At 53.1% G+C, this 27,215-nt stretch overlaps 1 protein-coding gene across 6 annotated transcripts in view; it reads left to right on the top strand.

The window, feature by feature from the left end:
• Positions 1–27,215, top strand: part of STIM1 (stromal interaction molecule 1) — a 68,521-nt gene that overhangs the window by 28,965 nt on the left and 12,341 nt on the right. For all 6 annotated transcript variants that reach the window (XM_083362382.1, XM_083362380.1, XM_083362381.1 and 3 more), the window contains exons 2-6: positions 613–743; positions 13,255–13,369; positions 19,433–19,544; positions 21,840–21,955; positions 26,148–26,325. In XM_083362382.1, the coding sequence (XP_083218508.1) occupies positions 613–743; positions 13,255–13,369; positions 19,433–19,544; positions 21,840–21,955; positions 26,148–26,325 (652 nt within the window). The remainder of the gene's footprint in view (positions 1–612; positions 744–13,254; positions 13,370–19,432; positions 19,545–21,839; positions 21,956–26,147; positions 26,326–27,215) is intronic.

Raw genomic sequence — 27,215 nt, 5'->3', positions numbered from 1 at the left:
CTGGTCCCAGGAAAGACCCTCTTTCAGTTTTCAGGACAGCCACGGCCACAATTGAGCCCCAAATTTCTGTTGTTAAGTGAGACATTTGTTAAGTGTGGTTTGCCCCATTTCACGACCTTTCCGGCCACATTTGTTAAGCGAAACACTGCAGTAAGTAAGTTACAAGGGCGATGAAAACAGCGACTTACGACCGCTTTGCACGCTTAGCGACCGTTGCAGCTTCCCCAGGGTCCCACGATCGAAATTGGGATGTTTGGCAACCGGCTCACATTTACGACGGTCGCGGTGTCCTGAAGTCACGTGATCCCCTTCTGCGAACCTCTGGCAAGCAAAGTCAGTGGGGGAGGTGGGTTCGCTTAACAAGCCTGTTACTAACTGAACTATGGCGATTCACTTAAGGAAGGTCATAAAACGGGGCCAAAACTCACGTCTCAAATGTCTCACCTAGCCACAAAACGTTTGGGCTCAATTGTGGCCGTAACTGGAGGACTACCTGTGCACAAATAAAATACTGTTAAAAATGCAAGTGCTCGGGCCTGGATTTGGGGGATTCCCCCCCCCAACCCATTTCCCTGGCCTTTCTCACTCTCCCCCCTCTCCCCCCCCCCGCAGAGTTTTGCCGCATTGACCGTCCGCTGTGCCACAATGAGGACGAGCAGCTGAGCTTTGAAGCCGTCCGGAACATCCACAAGCAGATGGACGACGACGCGAACGGCAACGTGGACGTGGAGGAGAGCGATGAGGTGAGGGCTTGGGGTCCCCCCCCCATTGGCTCCCTGGGTAACCCCGCTTCAGGTGATCCTGGTTGGATGATGGCTTGGGACAAGAAGGGAGCCGGGCCCTCCCCGTGAGGCACAGCCTTGCAGCCCCACCCCCACCCCTCGACTTACAACCGTTCGTTTAGTGACCATTCGAAGTTACAGCGGCACGGAAAAGATTATTTTTCACATTTATGACCGCTGCAGCATCCCCACGTTCAGGTGATTGAAATTCAGACACTTGGCGACTGACTCGTATTTGTGACGGTTGCGGTGTCTCGGTGGGATCACGTGATCCCCTTTCACATCCCTCCGACAAGCAAAATGAACAGGGGGAGGGAAGCCAGATTCGCTTAATGACCGGGTTACTAATTTAACCACTGCAGCGATTCACTTAAGAACTGTGGCAAGAAAGGTCGTAAAAGGGGACAAAACTCGCTTTATATATACGTTTCTCACTTAGCGACATAAGTTCTGGGCTCAGTTGTGGTCGTAAGTCGAGGACAGCCTGCATTTTCTAAGCCGCGTCTTCTCCCAGTCTGATCAGCAATCGATAGGAAGGGATGAGGATGAACTCCTGGCTGAAGGCCGGCCTAGAGCAGAACCCTCCAGAACAGGACAGGGCAGAATGCAGAATATCTAGAATATGGCATAGACTGGAATGGAATAGAAGAGAATAGGATTAGGATTGGGATTGGGATTAGGATTGGAATTGGAATATGTGGAATAGAATGGAATAGAATATATAATGGAACAGAATATAGAAGAGAATAAAATAGAACAGAACATAGAACAGAACGGAACAGAACAAAGCATAACAGAATAGAATATAATTCTTTATTGGCCAAATGTGGCTGGACAGACAAGGAATTTGTCTCCTGTTCAGAAGCTCTCAGTGTACCGATAAACAGCAAGTCATAGTTCGTAGATCATAAATCATAGTTACGATCATTGATCGTAAATTACAAACAACAATTGATAAACCACAAGATACCAATAGTGAAAATCAGCAGAGCGACGGCACAGGGGAAGGGAACTTGCCTTGTTGGCCTGCAGTGCCCCATAGCTCGTCCTGAGGGGAGGAGCTGGAACAGTTTGTGTGGGGGATTGGATGTTCTGCAAGACATTTTCTCAGCCCTCTTTCTGACCTGTGCACCACGCAGGCCCTGGGTGGGAGGAGTGGCTGGTTGCAACAGTTTTTTCTGCAGTCCTAACGCTCCGTCGAAGTCCGAACCGGTCCTTGTTCAGTTGCTGGGCCAAACCAGACAATTACAGAGTTTTTATAGATCCTTTCAGATTCTTGAAAATGGCAAAATGTGGGGTGTCTCTCCGTACACAGCTTGCCGTTCCCAGCCGGGTGCTGGTGCTCAGCCTGGCCTGGCCTGGCCTGCTCTGGTCTCCGCATGGAAAACGTTAGACCTCTCTAAGCCGCCGGGCAACCCTCTTCCGCCCTGCCACCCGCCACGCTCCCTTTCCGGAGGTTGTAACGCAGCAGCGGCTCTTTCCGTCCAAACTGCCCCCTGCCCTTGCCCGGGAGAGCATCCGAGGGGCACGCAAAAACCAGCTCAGCCCAAGGATTTCCCACCTTGAGTTTCTTTTCTGGGCAAAATATGAACAGAGCAGCTTGAAAAATAACCGCAGGTTCTCCTTTTCAGCTTGGGATTCACTGGCACGGGATGGGGGTGCCGTTTACCCCAACTGGGGTGTCTTCCAAAGAGGGCTGGACTAATTGGTCTCCCAGCAGATGCCTTCAGAGGCGCGTGCGCGTGCACACACACACACCCCGCCATCCAGGCTAAGAGCCACCGATCCCCACGGCTTCCACAGATTGGTCCAGGGATCTCCAAACTTGGCAGCATTAAGACTTGCGGACTTCAGCTCCCAGAATTCCCCAGCCAGCATCACCATCTTTTGAAATCCCTCTTTGATGACTGAATGACAGTATAAAAGAATGACAAGAGTTGGAAGGCACCTTGGAGGTCATCTGGTCCAACCCTCTGCTCAGGCAGGAAGCCCTATTCCATTTCAGACAAACGGCTGTCCAGTCTCTTCTTGAAAACCTCCAGTGCTGGAGCTCCCACGACTTCTGGAGGCAGGTGGTTCCCACTGGTTAATTGTTCTCACCGTCAGGAAATTCCTCCTTAGTTCCAGGTTGCTTCTGTCCTTGACTAGTTTCCATCCGTTGCTTCTTGTCCTGCCTTCAGGGTCTTTGGAGAATAGCTTGACCCCCAATTCTTCTTTGGGGCAGCCCCTCAAACACTGGAATACTGCTATTGCATCCCCCTTAATCTTTTTTTTTTCATGAAACTAGGCATACCCAATGCCTTCAACCGTTCTTCGTATGTTTTTGCTTCCAGCCCCCCTGATCATCTTTGTTGCTCTTCTCTGCCCTCTTTCCAGAGTCTCAACGTCTTTTTTACATTCTGGTGTTCCTCCCTCTTGATATTTGGAGGACCATCCCCTTCACGGATCCCCAGCTTAAGAAGAGCCAAAGTCCTTCATAAAATACCAAATTCCATATTTTTGCAATATAGTTGCTCATCGTGTTTAAACTTTAGCAACTGTTTTCCTGCAGAGTTGTGCTGAGTTAGAAAAAAGCATGAAACCAAGTTTCGTACATCGCTGCCATTTCCTATACTGGAAGCTTTTAAGAAGAGACCGGACAGACGTTTGTCTGAAATGGAATAGGGTTTCCTGCCTGAGCAGGGGGTTGGACTAGATGACCTCTAAGGTCCCTTCCGACTCTGTTATTTTGTTATACGATCTTTGGGATATTCCTTCCAGCCTTTCCTCACTTTCATTTCACCCCAAGTTGCTTTTTCATCACTTTTACTTTTAATCCATTTCCCTCCACTGGAGATTCTTTGTTTATCTTCCTTCACTCATTTCTAAAACAAACTTGCTCTCATTTTGCAAAGAAGGCAAAACAAGTCAACTCAGAGTGACATTTTTCAACCTTGGCTACTTTAAGATCTGTGGGCTTTAGTTCCCAGCATGGCTGGCTGGGGAATTCTGGGAGTTTAAAGGCCACACATCCTAAAGTTGCCCAGGTTTGTAGAGAGATTGACCCAGAGGTTCCCATCGATTCGGCGGTGGTCAGTTTGAAGTTCTGAGTCCAGGGCTGAAGGATTCACACGGGTGAAATGAAGGCAGGATAGCAAACATAAAGAATATTTGAAGCATGGGGTCCTTGGTGCTCTCTGAGCTGGGTGGTTTCCTTGCAGACGTTTCATGACCCAACTAGGGAACATCATCAGTGCTAGTAGGGAGGAGGGCTTGCAGGGAAGAAGAGGAGGAGGAGGAGGAGGACTGTGGTGTCCTTGGTGCTCTCTGAGCTGGGTGGTGTTCTTGCAGATGTTTCATGACCCACCTAGGGAACCTCATCAGTGAAGGAAGGAAGGAAGGAAGGAAGGAAGGAAGGAAGGAAGGAAGGAAAGAAAGTCAGTCAGACAGACAGACTGTGGGGTCCTTGAAGCTCTCTGAGCTTGGTGGTTTTCCTTGCAGATGTTTCATGACCCAACTAGGGAACCTCATCAGTGGTAGAAGGGAGGAGAGCTTGCAGGGAGGAGGAGGAGGAGGACGACTGTGGTGTCCTTGATGTTCTCTGAGCTGGGTGGTTTTCTTGCAGACATTTCATGGCCCAACTAGGGAACATCATCAGTGCTAGAAGGGAGTTTGAGGAGAGGAGGACTATGGGGCCCTTGGTGCTCTCTGAGCTGGGTGGTTTCCTTGCAGACGTTTCATGACCCAAATAGGGAACATCATCAGTGCTGGAAGGAAGGATTAGGGTTTGCAGAGTGGAGGAAGGAAGGAAGGAAGGACTGTGGGGTCCTTGGTGCTCTCTGAGCTGGGTGGTTTCCTTGCAGACGTTTCATGACCCAACTAGGTGACACTGTCAATGCTAGGAGGGAGTGGGGGAGGAGGAGGAGGAGGACAACTGTGGGGTCCTGGGTGCAGACATTTCATGACCCAACTAGGCAACATCATCAGCGCTAGATAGGATAAATGCTTGTGGAAAGAAAAGAGTTGCAAGGAGGAGACTGACTGGGGCCCTGGAAAGGGCCTTGCAAAGCGGAGGTTCGAGGGCTCTGGAGGGCAGGACCGAGGAAGGGACCTTGGAGGTCACCTAGTCCAACCCCCTGCTCCGGCAGGAAACCCCATAGCTGCATTTTAGACTAGCAAAAATGTGACGAAACATCGGCCATCAATCTGGGGGACGTTTTCATTTCAAATTTGCAGACTGAATCGGGCAGGGAGACATGTTGGCCTACACGGACTCTCCCAACCCTGGCTTCTATATTTAGCTTTCATTCTCCTGGCTGCAAGCTTGGCCGAGAGCCGGGAGAGTAATTTAAAAGCCCTGCGGGGGTGCAGCGGCCCTGTTCTTCTGAGCTGCGTCCCCAGGACGGGTGGTGCCTGCCTGGAAACCTGCCCTTCCTGCTCCACCTTCAGCCCTGGCAGGGCATCTGGAGCTTGCCTTTCTTTCCCCACCGGGGCGTGGGGGGGCTGCACTTGTGTTTTCCCCACCGCCTCCTTGATGGGCGGAGGGCAGTTTCCCAGGGGAACGGCCTTGGGCCTGGCTGGTTTGCGCTCAGCCTTCTGCTGGGGCGGGCTCTGCAAGGCCGAGGGAGCCTTTCGAGGGCTCTCCTGTGTAGAATAAGGTCCAGGCCTTTAAGAAGAGGCTGGGGAGCCCTTTGTCCGACATGGCACGGAGCCAGCATGGCCGGCTGGGGAATTCTGGGAGTTGACGTCCACAGGTCTCAAAGTTGCCACGGCTGGGGACCCCTGGCGCAGAGTCTCCTACTTCCGCAGCGGGTGGGTGAGAAGCGAAACGTTTTCAGAAGAAACAACCGAGAAAGTCCGGTTGCCTTTTGGGAAAAAGCACCTTTGGGACCTGGAGGACGGAGGGATCTCCGCAGGGGCCGAAAAGGATCCCACCAGGCACCTGGCCAGGAGGGCGTCCCGGCCTGGGGGGCAGGCAGCCTTCTCGGCGGGAAGCAGGAAGGCCGGCAGGAACGGGGTGAATTCCGCCCCGCTTGGAGCTGGGAGGGCAGGCGGCCTCCCCGACAGCGTCCAGGATGAGGGCAGGCGCCAGAAGCTGGCCGGGGTCGTGATGGCAGTCCCAGGAACAGGGCCAGGACGGGCGGCTGGCACTTTCTCCCTGCGCTGGAAGGAGAGGGGAGAATTGGCGGCTGGAGAGGCTCCTGCCGGGCTGCCCTGTGGGAAGAGCAGGAGATGCGGGCTTCCTCCCCTTGGTGGGCTGATGAGAGACGCCCGTTGGCCTCCGCTCCCGGCTGTCCCATCCCGGCAGTCCAGCGAGGGAGGCCGGAGTCTTCCCGAATCCCCGTCACAACGGCCTTGGCTTGCCTGGGAGCCCAGCCTGGACCGGCCCCTTTGCTGGGGACCCTCCCAGGTGGGCCCGGGGCCTCCTCCTCACCCCTCCCCTCTGGGGGGGCAGGAGCCGGTCCTGGCCACGGTCCAGAAAGTGCCGTGAGGGTTCCGGATCGTGGCCTGGGCTCCCTCCCGTTTTTCGGCAGATCCCGGTTCCCTTCTCCCAGAGGGGGCTGATAGGGCAGACTTCTGCAGAGGGAGGAAGAAGAAAGGAAATCTGGAGGGTCTCGAGACAAAACGTGGCCTCCCCTTCTGGTGCTTTTTGGAAGCTCCTCTTCTATGGGTGACTAAGAGGAAGGTGAGGAGGAGGAGGAGACCAACATGTGCGGTTCTGAGCTTATGACTAGCCCCCCCCCCGCCTCTTCCTCCTCCTGTCCACAAACTGATGATGTTCCCTAGTTACAGTAGAGTATAGAATACAATTAGAGTAGAATAGAATTAGAGTAGAATAGAATAGAATAGAATAGAATAGAATAGAATAGAATAGAATAGAATAGAATAGAATAGAATAGAATAGAATAGAATATGGAAAATAGAACAGAACAGAACAGAATAGAATTAGAGTAGAATAGAACAGAACAGAACAGAATAGAATTAGAGTAGAATAGAGTAGAACAGAACACAACAGAATAGAATAGAATAGAATAGAATAGAATAGAATAGAATAGAATAGAATAGAATAGAATAGAATAGAATAGAATAGAATAGCAGAGTTGGAAGGGACCTTGGAGGTCATCTAGCCCAACCTCCTGCTCAGGCAGGAGACCCTACACCATTTCAGACCAATGGCTGTCCAGTCTCCTCTTAAAAACTTGGGAGTGTTGGAGCATTCACCGCGTCTGGAGGCAGGTGGTCCTAAGTTGGGTGATGAAATGTCTGCAGCCAAGCTGAGAGAGAACCCCACAGCCCTCCTCCCCCTCCCTCCTCCTCCTCCTCTTCCTCCCTTCTCTTCCTCCTTCCCTTCCTCTTCCTCCTCTTCCTTTCCTTTCTCCTCTTCCTCCTCCTCCTCTGCTTCCTTCTCCTGCTCCACCCTCCCTCCCTCCCTCCCTCCCTCCCTCCCTCCTGTGGCAGTGAAGCTCCTCGGCTGCGTGTTCAAGCTACGCACGTGAGTTTGACGGGCTTCTCAGCTGCCGTCTTAATATAGTCCTCAGGGCCCTTTCAGGAGCCAGCTTGAGCTGCTGATCAGCCTCTCTGCAAATCCTCTGCCTGGAGATCGGCTTTCTCCTGCCCATCATGTTGTTAAGGAGCATCGGGGATCCGGTTTTCCATCCCCTTTAATCCAAGGCCATTTTTACGCATGCGAAGTAATAATTTTACAAGGCTACTCGACGGTGCGGAGATGATCCTTGGGTTGCCAAAGAGGAAAGCATTTCGTCCCTCTTTATTTTTCTTTGTTCTGCAGGGGTCCTCTGGTTTTTAAGAACGTGACACGCAGGGAAGAATTTCTTACGATGCCATTCAAACATTAACAGTCACAATTTTTTTTAAAAAATAGATTTTTCCTGACAGTAGGGTTGATTTTCAATGTATGATTAGCTCACAAGCCAGATTTAGGGGTCTCTGTTGCAAGAGAAGGCGCTAAACCAGGGGTGTCCAACCTCGGCCCCTTTAAGACCTGCGGGCTTCAACTCCCAGAATTCCCCGGCCAAGGGGGTCACCTTCTCCACAACCAGCCTGAACACCTGCAAAGGTGACCGGGAGGTGCCCTGCAGCTTGTGCAACGGTTTTGCAGGTTTATTTATTTATTTATTTATTTATATTTTAATTCCATTTAAATCCCGCCCTTCTCCGAAGACTCAGGGCGGCTTACAAACTTAGCAGGTTGTCGCGTTGTGGTGGTCCTTTGAAGTATCTGAGCTCCTGATTTTGTCAGCATCTGTTGTCCGCCAGCTCTTCTCTCGGGCTTTCCAAGTGGGCATCTTACGGGCAAATGAGTGCTTTTTCCCCGCTTCCCTCAACCCACCTTTTCAAAATCACTTCTGTTTTTGTGACATTTTAGTCGTTTTGATTCTCCTTTTCTAGGCGTTGTTTCAGTAGGTTGAGACGGGAAGCAGCGGAGCTCCATGGTGAGGTGGGCCCTCCGGGTGGATGGGCAGGGGTGCCAACGTGCCCCAGGGGGGGGTTCTTACGAAGAACTGGAAGGCTGGGTTGAGCCGTGGGAGGAAGGAGGAAGAAGGGAAGGCGGGCAGGCGGGTGGAGGGAGGGAAGGAAGGAAGGAGGAAGGGAAGGGAAAGAGGGAGGAAGTTGATTAAGGAGGGAGGGAGGGCACGGAAGGAAGGCTCAGCACAGCCTATTTGCTTGGCTCCTGCTCTTCTGCAGGGGACGGAGCAGCCCCCGGGACTCTTGGCTTCCCAGAAAACCACCACCACAGCAGCAGCCCCCCCCCCCAGCCTGGCCACCGCCACTTCCTGAGCCTTTTGGAAGCCGGACTTTGCCAGCCTGACAGGACGGATCACTTTTCTTTCCTGAGCTAAATATACCGAGCAACAGCTGGTTCCCCTGCCCGCTTCCCCCCCCCCCCCCCCGGGAGATCAGGGCTGCTCCGAGCTGCATGGAGGGTCTGGAGGACATTGCCGGCCTCTGGGTGGAGGTCACGGGCTGTGCTGGGGAGGGGGCTGCAGGGAAGCAGGCCTGCACCTCTGCTTCGCCCCCCCCCCACCTTTCCCGGCTCGGTTGCAGGGCTTAAGCACAGCCATCTTGGACCCTCTTGCGATGTTTCATCTCTGGCCTTCTGGCATTTCTCTCTCTGCTCCGGACGCTGGGCCTGGCTCTCTGCGGACTGTCTCCCTCGCTCTTCCTGGGGACGCTGTGCTGGGCCAACCAGCCAGGAGAACACTGCAGAGGAAGAATTAGAGTAGCTGGAAGGGACCTTGGAGGTCTTCTAGTCCAGCCCCCCGCATAGGCAGGAAATCCTACGTCATTCCAGACAAATAGAGCCTTGGTGGAGCAGTGGGCTGATGCCTCCTTAAGTAAGACCAGCTGCCTGCAATTAGTGCAGGTTCGAGTCCCACCAGGCTCAAGGTTGACTCAGCCTTCCATCCTTCCCAGGTAGGTAAAATGAGGACCCAGATTGTTGGGGGCAATAAGCTGACTTTGTAATAATGCCGCTTGGGGAGTGTGTGAAAGCCCTAACAAGCAGGCATATACATAGAATGAAGGCTACTGCTAAGCTTGTAAGCCGCCCTGAGTCTTCGGAGAAGGGCGGGATATAAATGGAATTTTTAAAAAATGGCTGTCCAGCCTCTTCTTGGAAACCTCCAGTGATGGAGCAGCCACAACATCTGAAGGCAACTTCCATAAAGCTGGCTAATTTGTTCTCGCTATCAGGAAATTCCTCCTTAGTTCCAGGTTGCTTCTTTCCTTGATTAATTTCCATCCGTTGCTTCTCGTCCTGCCTTCAGGCGCTCTGGAGAATAGCTTGACTCCCCCTCTTCTTTGGGGCTGCCCCTGAGATTCTGGAAGACTGCTATCCTGTCCCCCCTGGTCCTTCTCTTCTCCAGACTGGCCAAACCCAAATCCTGCAGTTCTTCACACGTTTCAGTCTCCAGGCCTTTAATCTTCTTTGCTGGTCTTCTCTGCGCTTTTTCCAGCGTCTCAACATCTTTGTTGTAATGTGGTGACCAAAATTGGATGCAGTATTGTAGGTGTGTGGCCTTACTAAGGCGTTGTAAAGTGGTGGTAATACGTCAACGTGATTTTGATTCTATGCCTCTGTTTGTACAGCCTAGAATTGTGTTAGCTTTCTTTGGCTGCTGCCGCACACAAGCGGGCTCCTGTTTAAGGGATTGTCCACTAGGAAAGGATTCATCAAGCTGCACCAGCACAGCAGCAGCTTGTGTATATGTGTGGTGTGTGTGTGTGTGTGTCAGTGTGAGATCAGCCGAGCACCTTCTTCACCCTTGGAGACATTCTCTCTCTGTTGCAAGTCGCTGCTTTTTTGGTCCAGCCACACTTTCATTTCCTTTATTGCTATCATTGTGAACACAGCACCCTCCGTGTTTGTGGCTTGTTGGCTCATTTCAGAAGAAAAAAACGAAACAGGTTTTTTTGTTCTTGACACTCTTGATTTGACTTTGCTTTTTTTTTTTTTTGAAGTCCAAGAGTTTGGGCGTGCTGATGAACAGCAGGAAATGGTGTCACAAATGCTGCTCGCTTTTTTATTCCTTTCTGGGTGCTTTTTTAAACAAACAAACAAACATGCAAATGTTTTTGTAATGAAGTTTGCTTAAAAGCCGCAGCCTCTTAATACCTAATCCAGGGGTAGGGAACCTGGGCTCTTTTATGACTCGGGAACTTCAACTCCCAGAATTCCTGAGCCAGCCATGCTGAGGGGAAAGGGAGAGGCTTCCAAGCTCAGTCATGCTGGCTCAGGAATTCTGGGAGTTGAAGTCCACGAGTCATGAGGGGGCCAAAGTTTCCCCATGCTGGCTCAGGAATTCTGGGAGTTGAAGTCCACCAGTCATGAAGGGGCCAAAATTCCCCCATGTTGGCTCAGGAATTCTGGGAGTTGAAGTCCACGAGTCATAAAAGAGCCAAGGTTGCCTACCCCTGGCCTAGAGTCTGTAGTGAGCATCCCGGTTTTCAAACGCCCTTGGGCAACTCCAGTGAGGGGCAAACAACCAAGTGCAACTAGCTACTTTATTGTTTTCTGACTATAATGCAGGGATCTCCCCACACTGAGGCAGGCAGCCTTCGCTTGAGAATGACCAGTTGAAGCTCTAAAGCAGGGGTGTCCACCCTTGGCAACTCTTAAGACTTGTGGGCTTCAACTCCCAGAATTCCCCAGCCAGCTGGAGGGTTTGTTCTCTGTGTATGTACAGGTGGCTTTCTCTGTCAGTGTTCCTCCAATCAGGAAATTACCAACTCAGAGAAACAATGAAACAATAAACAGCAGCCTAATTAAGTAACCAGGAAGAGTAATTCCACCAACACCTAGAGAGCAAGCCACTTGTCTATAAAATGAGAGCAAACCTTCCTTTCTTCTAGCGCTGATGATGTTCCCCAGTTGGGTCTGCAAGGAGTCCACAGTTCTGCTCCCCCTCCTCTACCATTCCTCAAACCCCATCCCCTGTTAACCCTGACGATGTTAACAAGCTGGGTCATGAAACGTCTGCAAGAAAACCGCCAAGCTCAGAGCGCACCAAGGACCCTACAGGGCTTTCCTCCTCCTCCTCCTCCTCCTCCTCCTCCTCCTCCTCCTGATGATATTCCCTAGTTTATTTTATTTTTATTTTATTTTAATTCCATTTATATCCCGCCCTTCTCCGAAGACTCAGGGCGGCTTACAAGCTTAGCAATAGCCTTCATTCTATGTATATGCCTGCTTATTAGGGCTTTCACACACACCCCAAGCGGCATTATTACAAAGTCAGCTTAATTGCCCCCAACAATCTGGGTCCTCATTTTACCTACCTGGGAAGGATGGAAGGCTGAGTCAACCTTGAGCCTGGTGGGACTCGAACCTGCACTAATGGCAGGCAGCTGGGGTTACTTAAGGAGGCATCAGCCCACTGCTCCACCAAGGATGATGTTCCCAAGGACCCTACAGTCCTCCTCTTCCTCCTCCTCCTCCTCCTCCTCCTCCTCCTCCTCCTCCTCCTCCTCCTCCTCTCCCCTTCTAGCACAGATGATGTTCCCTAGTTGGGTCACAAAACGTCTGCAAGGAAAGAACCCATCCCAGAAGGGACCAGGACACCCACCCACCCACCCCGTCCAGCCCTTTCTATTGGCTGTTCTCGTGTCTTCACTCATCCCATTGAAAGAAACATAAGGGGTGACCAAGCCACTAATTCCTGAGCCCACTTCTCCATGTAGAAGGGGGCTGGATCCTTTCCCCCCAACTTCTCCATCTGTGCCCTCATCTTGTACCCAGATTATTACCTCGGAGGTCTTCTAGTCCAACCTCCTGCTCAAGCAGGAAAGCCTATATCATTCTGGACAAATGGCTGTCCACTCTCTTCTTAAAAACCTCCAGGGATGGAGCACCCACAACTTCTGACAGCACAAAAAAGGATCCTTTTATGGGAAGAATCTTTTGGGGGGGGCCCTCCCTAAGCGATGGAAATTCCTCCTAGAATAATAACAGAATACCCGAGTTGGAAGGGACTTTGGAGGTCTTCTAGTCCAGCCCCCCTGCTCAAGCAGGAGACCCTTACAGAATCATAGACTCACAGGGATGGAAGGGACCTCAGAGGTCCTCTAGTCCACCCTCCCCTTGCTCAAGCAGGAGACCGTAGCGCATTTTAGACAGGCTTGCTTGTTCGTTGTGCACCAGTCTTGGCAGCCCCTTCCTGCAAGGTTGCCAAGTTGTGACAGCTGTTGGCAAGGGCAGACTCAGTGAAAGGACGCAGGCGAGCGAGACAGGTGGATGCACCCCCCCCCCCCCGGCAGAGTTGGCTGTCGTGGGCCAAGGGGGTCTCACGCAGGAAGCAGGTGGGAAAACGCAGGGCAGCTTTTCAAGCTGGCAGTGGCAGCCTTTTCAACGATTCGGTGGCGTCCATTTGCATAAGAACCCGGAAGGGCTTTGACCTGTCCTGCCCTGGCCCTGATCCGGCCTCTGGTTGGAAAGAAGCCTTGCAAGGGGGTGTCCTTTGTGGTGGGACGGATGTAGCTGGTTGACTCTGTCCATCAGACCCGCCCCAACGTGGGCATTTAGGAAAGACGGGCCCTCGAGGCCGTTCGGTTGAAGTGAAAGATTCTTTTACTAAAGCTAAGTGGTTGCAGCGAAAGTCAAGCTAGATCTGAACATTCCCTTGCAATGGTTACGCTTTCCCCGCTTTCCCTGGCCCTCCCCCCCCCGACCAGTCCATCAGTGTCCAATAGGATGGGGTGTTTTGGGGACGGCTCGGATATGGGGTGCCTCCCCGTGCAGTTTCACATCTGGTTCCCGGGCCGGGTGCCCTTGGAAGCCGCCTCACTCCGCTTTGGCCCCTCTGCTTCTTGTCATGCGTCTCCCCTCCCGCTGCTGGTCTCCTCATTCCCAGGCCCACGGGCCGGCCGCCACCCCCAATTCCCTCCCCCTCCCTGGCAGTTTACGGCAGGGTTCCAGCGAAGCGGAGAAGCTGGAGCTGGCAGGCCTGACTCTCTCGTCGTCTTCCTTTCCCAGTTCCTGCGGGAAGACCTGAATTACCACGACCCCACCATCAAGCACAGCACCTTCCACGGGGAGGACAAGCTCATCAGCGTTGAAGATCTCTGGAAGTCCTGGAAGGCATCGGAAGGTGAGCCCGGAGGGGCCCCGCGGCTCCGGCGCCTGTCGGGGAAAGACGGGGGGGGGGCGGCTCGGGACTCGCTACCTGTAACGGCAGGAAGAGGCTTCGGGCTGGGCTGCTTGGTCCTGAGGGCCCGGCTGAGAGGCTGAGAAGGGTCAGGAGAAGACCCGGAGAATTCTCCCCCCCCCAAAAGAAGGCCAATGGGCAGAAAAGGCTAAAGGTGGTCCAGGGGCTTTGCTTCTCTACTAAAGTTAGACCCCTGTGGTCAACCCCTGTGCGACCGCTGGAGCTCAGCACCCACTTTGGCTGGGGGGTCCTTGGGGCTCTCCGACTTTTGGTGGTTTCCTTGCAGACCTTTCAGACCCAAGGGAGTAGGGCTTGCAGAGAGGAGGAGGAGGGGGAGGGGAAGGGGAACGAGAAAGAGGGGAAGGGGAAAGGGAGAGATGAGATGGAGAAGGTTAAAGGAGGACAGTGGAGGAGGAGGAAGAGGAGGAAGAGGACTGTGGGGTCCTTGGTGGTCTCTGAAGTTGGTGGTTTTCTTGCAGATGCCCTATGTCCCAACTAGGTGAGATCACCAGTGAGAGGAGGAGGAGGAGGAGGAAGATTATGGGATCCTTCATGCTCTCTGAACTTGGTTCATGACCCAATTAGGGAACTTCATCAGTGCTGGAATGGAACGGGGTTGAACCTTGTTTACGTAAAGTTTCGTGGGTGTGGTTTCTCCTTCATCATTTCATCATGAGGATTGTTTGTCTGGTCTTAATCCCTGCTTATCTGGTTGTGGGCTGCAGGAAAGGATGTGTCCCGGTCTTTTTTGTGAAGCTTTTTTGGTCGCTTTGAATGGTGTGTAAATGTGATTTATGAGAGCAGAGCTGCTAGCACTGATCACGTTCCCTAGTTGGGTCATGAAATGTCTGCAAGGAAACCGCCCAGCTCAGAGAGCGCCAAGGAGCCCCACAATTCGACCCTGAGCTACAAAGATTCTCTTCTATTGCTCCAGTTTGGCCTCTGTGGGAAAAGAAACCCAGGTCAAGCACGGGAAAATCAGTTCAAATGGCAAGCTTAGGCTCTCTGCAAGAACCTCAACTATTAACGGTCAGAATGAATTGGCGGTGGATAAGAGTCTGCAGGATTCAAGGCGGGCTGGAGACGTAGATCTCCTGTGGGCAGGAAGGGACTCGAGTCTGATGACGTGTTTGACCCCCTCCTCCCTCCCACTCAGCCTGCTCTCCTCCCACAAGCCACGCCTGGGCCACAGGGGGGAGCAAGGAAGCTTCCCTCCAGCTGAGGGGAGGCAGGAGGCAACTTCCACTCTCACCTCCTGCCCTTTGCCCCCCCCGACCTCCCCCCCCACCTTGGTTTCCTCCCCCTCTTCCTCCTTCCTGACTCTTGTTTCCCCGCCATCTGCTTCTGCCTCCTCCAGACCCCTCCTCCCTCGCGGGAACCTGTTGTAGGACAGCCTGACTTGTTTCCCTTCATCACAGGAGTTGTTTGTTTTCACACTTTGCACAATTGCATTGGGGTTTCCCCCCCCCCCCCAGCGGTTTGGCAAAAGTGTTTCATGCAACACTGCCAGCCAGGCAACAGGGAAGGAGGTGTCGATAATGAATATTTTTCAAGGTGTCTTTTTTGGGGGGGGGGTCACCTTACTGGAGATGTACAGGCCGAGATTTTTTGGGGTGATGTCACGGGGAAAAGCAGGGGTGTCCAACCTCGGCAAACTTTAAGACCTCTGGGCTTCAGCTCCCAGCCGGCTGAGGAATTCTGGGAGTTGAAGTCCACGGGTCTTAAAGCTGCCCAGGTGGGACAGCCCTGCCTGAAGGAGGAAGCATAGGAGCCGCCAGGCAGGGGGGGTGTCCCTGCAGATGGGAGAGGGGGGATTGGGGAGGGCTGGGGGGGCTCTTCCTCTGGCCACAGAGGCCACGAGAGATTCACGCAGGGGGGGGCTGGCCCTGGACGGAGGAGGAGGAGGGCCGCAAATCTTCGGAGCCTCTGTTCTCTCCTGCAGGCGGCCCTTTCACTGGGGCTGGGGCAGACCCACCAGCCACAGCCCCCCCCCCCCGCAGGCCTTTTGCTGGCTCCCAGAGTCGTCGGGGGGGGGGGACTGGTCCTCTCTTCCCTGAAGCCTTTGAGAACGTCAGGATCTGTTTCTCGAGTAAATCCCTTTGCAGCAGGCAGGCCCTGGGTGGACTTCTTTCTGCCTTGGAGCAGGCGCCGTGCCCAGGTGCCTGGGGAGAGATAGAGCAGGCCCTCCCGTGCAGGCCGACCTGGGTGTTGAGAGCTTCTTTAGATAAGAGGGCTGCTCTCCGCCAAGCGCCAGGCCCTCCCGGGGCAGCCAGTCGTCTGGGGGCCCCTCCCGCCAGCAGGCTCCAAAAAGAGAGGCTGAGACCCTGCAAAGAGGGCAGAGACGGCAGCAGAGATGGGGAGGGGGCTGGAGGCTGAAACACACAGGAGGGACGGTTGTGGGAACTGGGTGGGTCTAGTGAAAAGAAGGGACATGCATGGAGGGATGGAGGGATGGATGGATGGATGGATGGATGGATGGATGGACAGATCGACGGACAGACAGATAGATATAGATGAATGGATAGATAGATGATAGATAGATGGAGGAATGGTAGGTAGATGATGATGATGATGATGATGATGATAATAAATAAAAATAAAGTTGGAAGGGACCTTGGAGGTCATCTAGTCCAAACCCCTGCTCAGGCAGGAAACTCTATACCACTTCATTCCAGTCTCTTCTTAAAAACTTCCAGTGTTGGAGCATTCACCGCTTCTGGAGGCAAGGAGTTCCACTGGTGAATTGTTCAAAACTGTCAGGAAGTTTCTCCTTAATTCCAGGTTGCTTCTCTCCTTGGTGAGTTTCCATCCGTGGCTTCTTTGCTGCTCTCTGCTCTGGTCCTCCCGGGGCCTCTTGGCTCCATCCTCCTTCGAAAGCCGCCCGGCTTTTGCTCAGCCCCCCCCTCCGGCCTCCGTCCAGCTGTGCCAGAAGGGGCAGAACAGCTGGGGAGAACTTCCTTCCTCCCAGGCCCTCATCCTTCCGGCCTCCCTCGCAGGAAGGTTGGCAAAGGGACAGAGCAAGCCCTCTCTTCTCTCTCAGATCGGGCAGAGTGTGGGGTTTTTTTTCTTTGTGTGTGTGTGTGTGTGTGTGTGTGTGTGTGTAGGATTACTAGCCCAAACGAGGACAAGCAGCCTTTGAAGCCAGGGACTTTTCCTTTCTAAATGAGCGGCGCAATTAAAGAAGTAAACAAAGGCAGTTAGGCCCTTGAAATGGGCTGCTCCATTTATTCTTAGGCTTGTTTCCATCCCCAAATTAACCACAAATGTTTGTTTATTTTATGACAAGGTCAAAACGTAGCATTCAAGCTGTGGGCCTGCCAGGATCTCCTGCTCTGCAGAAAAACGTGCAAGGAGTCCTCAACTCTCGACCAAACAGTTGAGAAGCTGTGGGCCTGCCAGGATCTCCTGCTCTGCAGAAAAACGTGCAAGGAGTCCTCAACTCTCGACCAAACAGTTGAGCCCAAAATTCCTGTTGCTAAGCGAGACAGTTGTTAAGTGAGTTTTGCCCCATTTTACGACCTGTCTTGGCACAGTTGTTAAGTGAACCACTGCAGTTGTCAAGCTACGGTGGCAGCCTTGTTGTGAGGCGAATCTGGTTCCCACCCCCTCCCCCATTGACTTTGCAGGTCAGAAGTTTGCAAAAGGGGATCGCCGACCCCCTGGGACACTGCGACCGTCATAAATATGAGTCAGCTGCCAAGTGTCTGGATTTTGATCATATGACCCTGGGGATACTGCAATGGTCATAAGTGTGAAAAACGGTCATGTCCCTTTTTTCCACTGCTGTTGTGACTTTGAACACTAAATAGAATGGAATACAGCTGGAAGGGACCTTGGAGGTCTTCTAGTCCAGCCCCCTGCTCAAGCAGGAGAACCTACATCAGTGACTGTCCAAACTCTTCTTAAAAGCCCACGATTTCTGGAGGCAGATTGTTCCACTGGTTGATTGTCCTCACTGTCAGGAAGTTTCTCCTTAATTCCAGGTTGCTTCTCTCCTTGAGGAGTTTCCATCTGTTGCTTCTTGTCCTGACCTCAGGTGCTTTGGAGAACAATGTGACCTCCTCTTCCTTGTAGCAGCCCCTCAAATACTGGAACACTGCTATCATGTCACCCCTGTTTCTTTTCTTTAGACTAGCCAAACCCCAGTCCTGCAGCCGTTCTTCGTACGTTTTAGTCTCCAGGCCTTGAATCATCTTAGTTGCTCTTCTCTGAACTTTTTCCAAGCTCTCAACGTCTTTTTTGTAGTATGGTGACCAAAATTGGCTGCAGTATTCCAGATGTGGTCTTACTAGGGTTTTATAAAGCGGTACTAATACTTTGTGTGAACTTGATTCTATGCCTCTGTTTTACCACCCAGGATTGTGTTAGCTTTTTTGGCTGCTGCTGCACACGGCCGGCTCACGGTCAAGCGATCGTCTGCTAGGACTCCGGGGTCCCTCTCACAGTGGCTGTTTCTGAGCCGGGCCTCGCCCAATCTGTACTTGTAGCTTTGATTTTTCCTACTTAAATGTAGAACTTTGCTTTTCTCCACACTGCAACTCATTTGTTTCATTGTTCAAGTTTGTCAAGATCTTTTTGGATCCTGAGGTTGTCTTCTGCGGTGTTGGCTACTCCTGCCAGTTTACGATGAGCTGTTGTGGGTTGAGGCCTGTCTGTGGTTGAAAAGGGTCAGCTGGTGCTTCAGATCCGAGCTGGGGAGGGGTCTAGAAAGGGCAGCCCAGGTGGGCGAAGGGGCCGTATGGGCCGAAGAAAGTTCTTCTTTCCCGGTGCCAGAATCGCTGCGAGTCCCCCGGGATCGATTCAGCAGCAAGAAACCCCTGGGGGGTCGATTGGCTGGGCCCTTTCCCCACTCCTCTCCTTAGGACGAGGCTGCCCTGATTCTTGGGGTGCAACCTGCTTTTCCAGAATGTGGAATAATAAGAGTTGGAAGGGACCTTGGGGGTCTTCCAGTCCAGCCCCCTGCTCAAGCAGGAGAGCCAATGGCATTCCAGTCTCTACTTAAAAACCTCAGTGATGGAGCGCCCACGATTTCTGGTGGCAGCTTGTTCCCCTGGCTAATTGTCCTCCCTCTCAGGAAATTCCTCCTTAGTTCCAGGCTGCTTCTCTCCTGGACGAGTTTCCATCCGTTGCTTCTTGCCCTGCCTCCTTCAGGGCCTTTGGGGAATGGGGTGACCCCCTCAACCTGGGATCAGCCCAGCCCTCCAGCGTCCTGGCACCTGCTCTGCTGGTAGGGAAAGTGGACAGACTGGGAGGGTCTCCGTCGCCTCCAGTCTCCTCTCCCCCCCCAGCCCTTTCTTCCTCCTCCCTGTTTATTGTAACCACAGCTGAATAAATAAACAATAATACGTATGTATTTTGACATACTTTCCCAGCAAGCCGTCACGGAGCAGAGATGAGCAATGGAGTGATCCAAATTAATGCTAACTGGAATGGGAGACACCCCCCCAAAGCCCCTCCCCAGACTTTTGAAAAAAGATTTCCAAAGGTGGTAGTTGCAATCCGCCCCTTCCTTCTTCCTTCCTTCCTTCCCTTCCTCCCCTCCTTCCTTCCTTCCTTCCTTCCTTCCTTCCTTCCTTCCTTCCTTCCTTCCTTCCTTCCTTCCTTCCTTCCTTCCTTCCTCGGCTACCTAGTTTGTGAGTGCAGCGTCTGCAAGAAAGCAGCCAAGCTCGGAGAGCACCAAGGACCCAACATGAAAATTAAATATGGCCATCCGAGTTAACAGAGACAAGAAGGAGCCGATGTGTACAGCGTAGGATGTTCTCTTAAAGCACCAGCCACCCTCGACAAGACCCCCCCCTCTCCCCATCGAGACCCCAGGCCAATGGGCGGAACCAGCTTTGCAGGCCCCCCTGGGTGGGCCAAGTGGTGGGGGGGCACAGTGATCTTCTTGTGGGGGGGCCACACGGTGAATGCATGCGCACAGCCCTTAGAGGGCCCGCCGAGAATGAGGGGTTCGGGGGGGGGGAGAAAAACCGGCCTGTCCTGCTGCTTCTCCCCCTTCTGCAGTCTACAACTGGACGGTCGAGGAGGTGGTGCAGTGGCTGATCACCTACGTGGAGCTCCCCCAGTACGAAGAGACCTTCCGGAAGCTTCAGCTCACCGGCCACGCCATGCCCAGGTCAGCCGGCCGGTCCGTGGCCCGAGAGTCAGGCCATCGAGACCTGGGGAGGGGAGGGGGGGCGGCTTGGGGAAGACGGGGGTCTTGGGAGGCCGCTGGTGCCCCTGAGAAGCCCCCACCCCACCCCGCATGCTTTGCTGAGAGATTTGTGTTCTCTCCTCGAACCGGTGCTGTTTTTATTTCATTTATTTTTTATCCCACCTTTATTATTTTTACAAATGGCTCAAGGCGGCAAACATATCCAACACACCTTCCTCCTCCTATTTTTTCCACAACAACAACCCTGTGAGGTGGGTTGGGCTGAGAGAGAGAGAGAGAGAGGGCTGGCCCCAAATCCACGCGCTGGCTTTCGTGCCTAAGGCGGGACTAGAACTCACCGTCTCCTGGTGATCGGCCCAAGGTCACCCAGCTGGCTTTCCTGCCTAAGGCAGGATTAGAACTCAGGTTCTCCTGGTTTCTCTTCTGCTGTTTTTTGTCCGTGGTTGCCCAGTGCAGAGTTTGAACCGCTGGCCTTTCCTGTGGCTGGCCCAGGAGGTTCCCTTTGCCAAGAAATCTGCAGTTCATTTTCCAAAGGAGGGCAGTTTCTTTAGTGCAGCAATACTAAGTATATATAAGTACCAAAAGCAAATATTAAATGAACATGAAAGTAAACGAGATTTTTTTCCTATCTGGCGTTGCCCCATAAAAGAAATCTTGATTGTTGGATGGATGCATAAAAAAAAAAATCTAAAACTTTTCAACACCCCCAGAAGTTAGATCCTCTTGTGAAATTCTACTTTTCCTTGACCTGAGAAAGAAGAAAATGCGGCCTGGGGGGGGTTAAAGGAGCTTTTGGGGCACAGAAAACCCCAGTGAGGTGGATTAAGCTTAAAGGAACATGAAATGCGCAAAGTTTTCTCACGCGTCTGCCCTAGAATCTCTAGTTTCCGGTGGGGATTTGTGCAAGCGAAGAAGGGAACAACTGGAAAACTCGGGTGGGCAGTGCTTCAGCGCCGTGGGTGCCATTGCCCAGAGCAGCAAGGGAAAAAGTCTCTGCTCTCTTTTGTATCCAGGATGGGCAACTTTAAGACCTGTGGACTTCAGCTCCCAGAATTCCCCAGCTGGCCTGGAATGATAGAGTTGGAAGGAAGGATCCCCTAGCCCAGGGCTCCCCAACCTTGGCAACTTTAAGACCTGTGGACTTCAACTCCCAGAATTCCCCAGCCAGCAAGGTTGGGGACCCCTGCCCTCGTCCAGCATTTCTCAACCTGGGCAATTTTAAGATGCATGGACTTCGACTCCCAAAATTGCCCAGTCAGCCATGCCAGCTGAGGAATTCTGGGAGTTGAAGTCTGCACGTCTTAAAGTTGCCAAGGTTTGAGGCCCTCGTGCCGCAGGAAAAGGGGCAGGCTGGCAGCTCTCCTGCTCTCTATTCCCGAAAGGGCCACCCATTGGGATTGTGCCTTCAAGACCGGTTGAGGCAGGTGCGGGCACCTGCAGCAGATCTGGCAGGATTGGGGTGCGGTCTGGAGACCCAGGGCTGCCTTTGGCTCAGCCAACTCCTCCTGGAAAATAATTGCCCTGCCTCGCTCGGACCACTCGCCTTTCCTAGTGAGGGAGGTTATGCAGCGGGAAGCCCCACCTGCTTCTTCTCCACCATTGTGGAAGCTGGACAGGTGTTCCCACCTGTCTTCTCTCTTCCAGGCAGTTGAGGTGCTAGAGGGCAGGATCTGGGACGGGGCAACTCTGCAGAGACCCTCCAGTAGGGATCTTTCCTCTTTTACGAAGTCCCGTTCAGATGTTGCCTTCAGAACTTTGAGAAGAACCGGGAAACGGCCTCTGATCTTGTTCCTGTGACCAGCAGCACCCCTGAGTGGATCCTGTGGGGTCCTTGGTGCTCTCTGAGAGTTGTGGCTTTCTTGGCGATGTTTCGTGACTGAACTAGGGAACGGCATCCGTGCTAGAAGGTTGCGTGGGATGTTCATCATTCAAGTGGTTCTCTGCAGCCTTCTGGCACTGAAGCTGTTCCCTAGTTGGGTGATGGAACATCTGCAAGACAACCACCCAGCTCAGAGAGCACCAAGGAACCCATTCTCCTCCTCCTCCTCCTCCTCCTCGTCCCTTCTAGCGCTGACGATGTCACCTCATTGGGCAATGAAACACCTGCAAGGAAACTGCCCAGCTTAGAGAGCCTGTCGGAGGCCAGAGTTGAACCCTGAGCTGCAGAGATTCTTTTGAGCAGATTCTGTTGGGGGAAGCTGAGGTCTGACCTTCCCTCTTCCTCAGCTGGGCCACTCTGTTCTTCCTTCCCTGCAGGCTGGCCATCACCAACGCCACCATGACCGGGACGCTCCTGAAGATGACCGACAGGAGCCACCGGCAGAAGCTGCAGCTGAAAGCCCTGGACACCGTGCTCTTCGGCCCGCCTCTCCGTGAGTGACCCTCCAGCCTGCCAGGGTGCTGGAAGCCAGATTTGGGGGGGTGGGGGGGGGCTTGGGCTTCCACCCCCGTCGCCCTGAGCTAAGCTGAGGCCAAGGGATTGTGGGAAGGGGAGTCCAGGCCACTTGGAGGACCGAAGCCCTGAAGCGGCGTGACCTCCTCCCTCGTGGCTTGCCTGTCCCATTTCTGGGGAAGCGTGACCGGTTGTGAGTGTGATCACAACTCTCTGAGGCCAGCTGCGACTCTCCGGGGAGGGGGAAGTGGAGGAGAAAATGCTGGAGGGCTGCCCCTCTGTGGTGGTGGGAGCCCCGTGTCCTGGGGAGGGGGCCCAGTTTTAAATGCAGCTGGAGGGCAACCGTGGCTTCCGTGGGGCCCTTCCTGCCTTCCGTGAAAAAAAGGTTGCAAGACGACTTGCGACAGTGACGGGCAGGCTTCATTACGGTCGTATGTCGAGGAGTATCTGTGGCTCAGAGTTCTTATTTATTTATTTGATTTATCAAATTTATACACTGCCTATCCTGCAGTTACACTATTCTCACGTTGAAGGGCTTTTGGTTTTCGACCAGCCCCCCCCCCCCCGTGCAGGTAGTCCTCGACTTACAATGATTCATTTAGTGACCAAAGTTATAAAGGTACTGAAAAAGGAGCCTTTTTCACACTTAATGACGCTTGCAGCACCCCCCCCCCCATGGTCACGTGACCAAAATCCAGAGGCCTGGCGACTGGTTCGTATTTACAACGGTCGCAGAGGCCCGGGGTGTGTGTGTCACGTGATCCCCTTTTGCGACTTCCTGACAAGCAAAGTCAACGGGGGAAGCGGGTTCACTTGACAACTCTGTAACTACCTAAACGACTGCAGCGATCCACGTAACGATGGTGCTGAGAAAGGTCATAAAACGAGGCAAAACTCACTTATTGTCTTTCTCAGCAATGGACATTGTGGATTCAACTGTGGTCGTAAGTCGAGGATTGCCTATCAGTGCCATGGGAATTTCGCTTTGTTTTGTTTCCTACTTGCATTATCTGGGGTGTGTCTTTGTGTTTGTGTTGGAACTCGCACGTTTTATTTTATCACCAGGAAGCTCTCAGCACACCGAAGGAGTAAATAGATCTGGCCAGGGTGGTTTTTGAGAAGAGGACGAGCGATCTTATCCGTTCGAACTCATTTGCTGCATATTGGATGCTTTCAGACTTAACTTTGTGTCTTTGTGTGGTGGTTTTGTGTGTGTGTGTCTGTGTGTAGCGTAAAGGAATAGCTTAGAGAAAGGACAGAAAAAGACCTCGTGGGATTATGTGTGTATTCTTCTAACGCCGAGAGAGTTCTCTGTCGGTGGAGTTGTGTATATAAAACGGCTTATGAGTCCTTAACCACTTTACGATTTGTTTAAAATTCATCAAGTGGATATCTAGGCCCTATTTTCTTTTTTTTCATTTTGTGTTTACCTGGAGCACTTCATTTCAGCTCCCTACACCAGTGTGTCTCCACACAGGCCCCGTTAAGACATGCGGACTTCAACTCCCAGAATTCCCCAGCTGGGCACGGGCTATCTGGGAGTTGAAGTCCACGTGTCTTAAGGGGGCCTGTGTGGAGAAACGCTGCTCCCTACGTCAACAATTTCTTGTGGGGGTGGAAAGATCAAACCGGCCATGTGATCAGAATTTGGGTGCCTGGCGACCGGCACGTATTGGCCACAGTGGCAGCAACCCAGAGCCACGACATCGTCGCCTTTTGCGACCGTCTGACCACCAGTGTGCAACTCTGGCAGGACAGAGCAAAGGCCATGAGCCTCGTCGGGTGGAAGCTCAGCCGAGGACAGTCCGGCCGCTTCAGTCCAGCCACTTCCAGGAAGGTCAGCCTGAGGCGGTTCCTGCAGACCAGAGCGGCCCTTTGTGGGGTTTCTTCTGCCAGGCCACAAGCCCGGGAGGAAGGTGTCCATCTCCGCCTGCCGATCCCACGTGGGCCGCCGGTGACGGGTCCGTGGGAGGTTGCTCCATTGTGAGCAGGAGCTGAAACTGGTCCTGGCAAGCTGGCAGCCAGAGGGCTGCCGTGCTGCTGCTTGGGAACCTCTCCTCCTGTTGCGTGTTTCACAATACGCGAACAAGAAGCAACAGGTGGAAGATCGTCAGGAGGAGAAGATCCTACCTGGAGTCGAGGAGAAACTTCCTGACGGGGAGAATGATTGATGAATAGAACGGCTTCCCTCCAGAAGCTGTGGGTGCGCCATCATTAGAGGTCTTCAAGAAAAAGATTGGGGTGCAGTAAGGCCTCCTGCCTTGGGCAAGGGTTGGACTAGAGGACCTCCAAGGTCCCTTCGGCTCTGTGATTCCATCTTCTAGGAAAGCAGGCTGCACCCCAAGAATCGGGGCCTCCCAGCCCTGTGACAGGTGGGCACTGGATCTAGAAGGTCCCTGTCCCTCTGCTGATACCCCACCCACATCAGGGACCGTTCCCTGCACGGTGGAAGAACCAGCACGGTGGCCTGTCTGGGCTTCTGAACGGAAGGGAAGACGCCACTTCATGGTTTCCTGGCCCAGCCCTGAGCAAGCTTCGCAAAGCGTCCTGAGGACGCCGGAGATCCTGGAGACGTGCCCCAGCAAGTCCGTCCTTCTTCCTCGGCACTTGCTACAACCACATTCCTGTCACGCCTCACCTGGTTTCCAGGCCGGCCCAGCCTCTGTTTACCTCGCCAGAGCGCTGCGGATTTGGCCCGTGTTTGCATAGAGGTTGCTTTCCGAGGAATCCAATTTGGGTCACCAGCCGTCGACTGAGCCCACGCAGATCCCCGCCAGCGGATCCTCTTTTCGGCCTGCAGACTCCCCGGGGGGCTTTTGCAGCCCCTCCGTGGGAAAAAAAAAGATCCTGCTTCTGCTGTTTTACTCAAGGAAGCTGCCGGCTCACGGTTCAGCAGAGATAAGGGAATTATTATCCTGCTTCATTAAGAACAGCGAGGCTGAATGAAGAACAAATAACTCCTTAATACTTGGTGCAAAGGTCGAGCATTGTTACCTGTTGCCAAAAGAGCAGACTTGGCTATGGACTTTTTTTTTCCGCCTTTGAGAAGAAAAGCTCCTTCCTTTATGCATAGATTTTATCTTGTTGCAAACTGAAAACATTCCTAACCGCTCTCTAAACCGCATTTTGGGCTACTTCCAGGCCGATGGCTGTAAGTTTGTTTATTAAATTTATTTGCACACACCCCCATATCTCTCTGCAAGAAGTCCATGGGTATATTCCTTACTGGTTGACACCTCTGAGGCTTTCCAACCCCTTGAGAGCCTTGCCCAAAATTCGTTGAGAGTGCGGCCTCTTGAGTTGCTGTTGCTAGTTTTAACTGAGCTAAAACCGCGTGGCTGCCTTTCTCTAACCGCCAAAGGGTCACCCTAAAAATCCACTCTCGGAGCTGCGTGTCTGAAGAGGGCTTAGAAATCAGGGCCAGGCCTCAGGGTGACGTCTCGGACGGAGAAGAAGCAGGAGGGGCTTTGGGCGCTTCCCAGAATTATGAAGGTTTTTGACAGAAGGTTTTGGGGTAAAACATATTTATTTATTTACACTTCATATTTCTCAACCGCCCATCTCCCTCAGAGAGAGACCCCGGGCAGCCTACAACATGATCAATAAATTAAACGTTAAAATCAGAATAATTTAGGGATTAAAAAAAAATTAAACCGTAAAACCACATTGTGAAAGTTCCCAAAGGTGAAAAAGTTCCAACGTGGCGGATCATCAGTTGTTAATACAGGCAGGGGAGGAGGGGGTTTCACGAGGACAGCCGACCCCGTGGTGGTGAGGGCCCATATGCCCCGCCACGCAAGGCTGCACAGCCAAGGGCTCCAACACTGGAAGTTTTCAAGAAGAGACCGGACAGCCGTGGGTCTGAAATGGAATAGGCTTTCCTGCCTGAGCAGGGGGTTGGGCTAGATGACCTCCAGGGTGCCTTCCAGCTCTTGTGGTTCAGTTAAGCTTGTCAGATCTTTGGTGCTGCAGAGCAAGGAGGTGCTGAATAGGTGCTGATTCTGCCCACCTGGACGTTTGCCTTCAAAGCCAGGGGGCTCCTGGGCGGGGGAATCCCTGCCCTTCCGTGGGGTCTGGAAGCCAGCAGCAGGGGGGCCTCCAGATCCGATCAAAGCGGGCCGAGCAGAGGCAGGAGAGGAGTTGTTTACGCTCTTCCACTTCTCTTTCCCCAGTGACCCGTCACAACCACTTGAAAGACTTCATGCTGGTTGTGTCCATCGTGATCGGCGTGGGAGGCTGCTGGTTCGCCTACATCCAGAACCGCTACTCCAAGGAGCACATGAAGAGGATGATGAAGGACCTCGAAGGCCTTCACAGGGCTGAGCAGAGTCTCCACGACCTCCAGGAAAGGTGGGTTGGCCGGTCCCTCCTTCCAGCTGCATCCTGGGGGAGGACAACAGCTGCCCAGGCTGCTCCTTCCTTCCTCGCTCTCTGCAAATAACAACAACAACAACAACAATAATAATAATAAAGTTGGAAGGGACCTTGGAGGTCATCTAGCCCAACCCCCTGCTCAGGCAGGAAACCCTATATACCATTTCAGACCAATGGCTGTCCAATCTCTTCTAAAAAAACTTCCAGTGTTGGAGCATCCACATCTCCTGGAGGCAGGTGGTTCCACTGGTTAATTGTTCTCACTGTCAGGAAGTTTCTCCTTAGTCCTAGGTTGCTTCTCTCCTTGATGAGTTTCCCTCCATTGCTTCTTGGGGGAAGCCTGCATGCGCTTCAGCTTCCTTGAGAAAAGTTGGGTAAATTCCCCGCAGGGCGAGTGTGGTGGGCCTCCACGGGGCCCCTCCTCGTGTGTCAGGGAGTTGGTTGCCCCCAGCCCACTTTTTGTTTCGCTCGGACTTGCTCCGGCCTGTCCCCAAGCGGTGCTGCCGAAGGAGACGTGATGGAGTAGCAGGAGAAAAGGAGGGGGGGTGTCCTTGGTGTCCTCTGAGCTTGGTGGTTTTCTAGCAGACCTTTGGCTTCCATGTTGGCTCAGGAATTCTGGGAGTTGAAGTCCACAGGTCACCACAGTTGCCCACCCCTGACCCCAGGTGAGGTCCTTGGGCTGGTGCAGACTCAGGCCCTCTCCTGGACTGAGAGGCATCTGCTTGGTCTCACGAGCCCACAGTGGGGCTGCTCTCGTGGCTTAGTCCTGGACCTTTGGGCCTTCCTGACTGTCTCTGGGCTTCTTCTCTCTCTCTCTGGCCCAGTGGGCCCCTTTGGTGGCCTTGCCTGAGACTTCTGCCTGGGGT

The sequence above is a fragment of the Vipera ursinii genome, assembly GCF_947247035.1.
Source record: "Vipera ursinii genome assembly, chromosome: 4".
NCBI classification, from domain to species: Eukaryota; Metazoa; Chordata; class Lepidosauria; order Squamata; family Viperidae; genus Vipera; species Vipera ursinii.
Note: the sequence above shows the minus strand (reverse complement) of the source record. Positions and strands in the feature narration are given on the sequence as shown.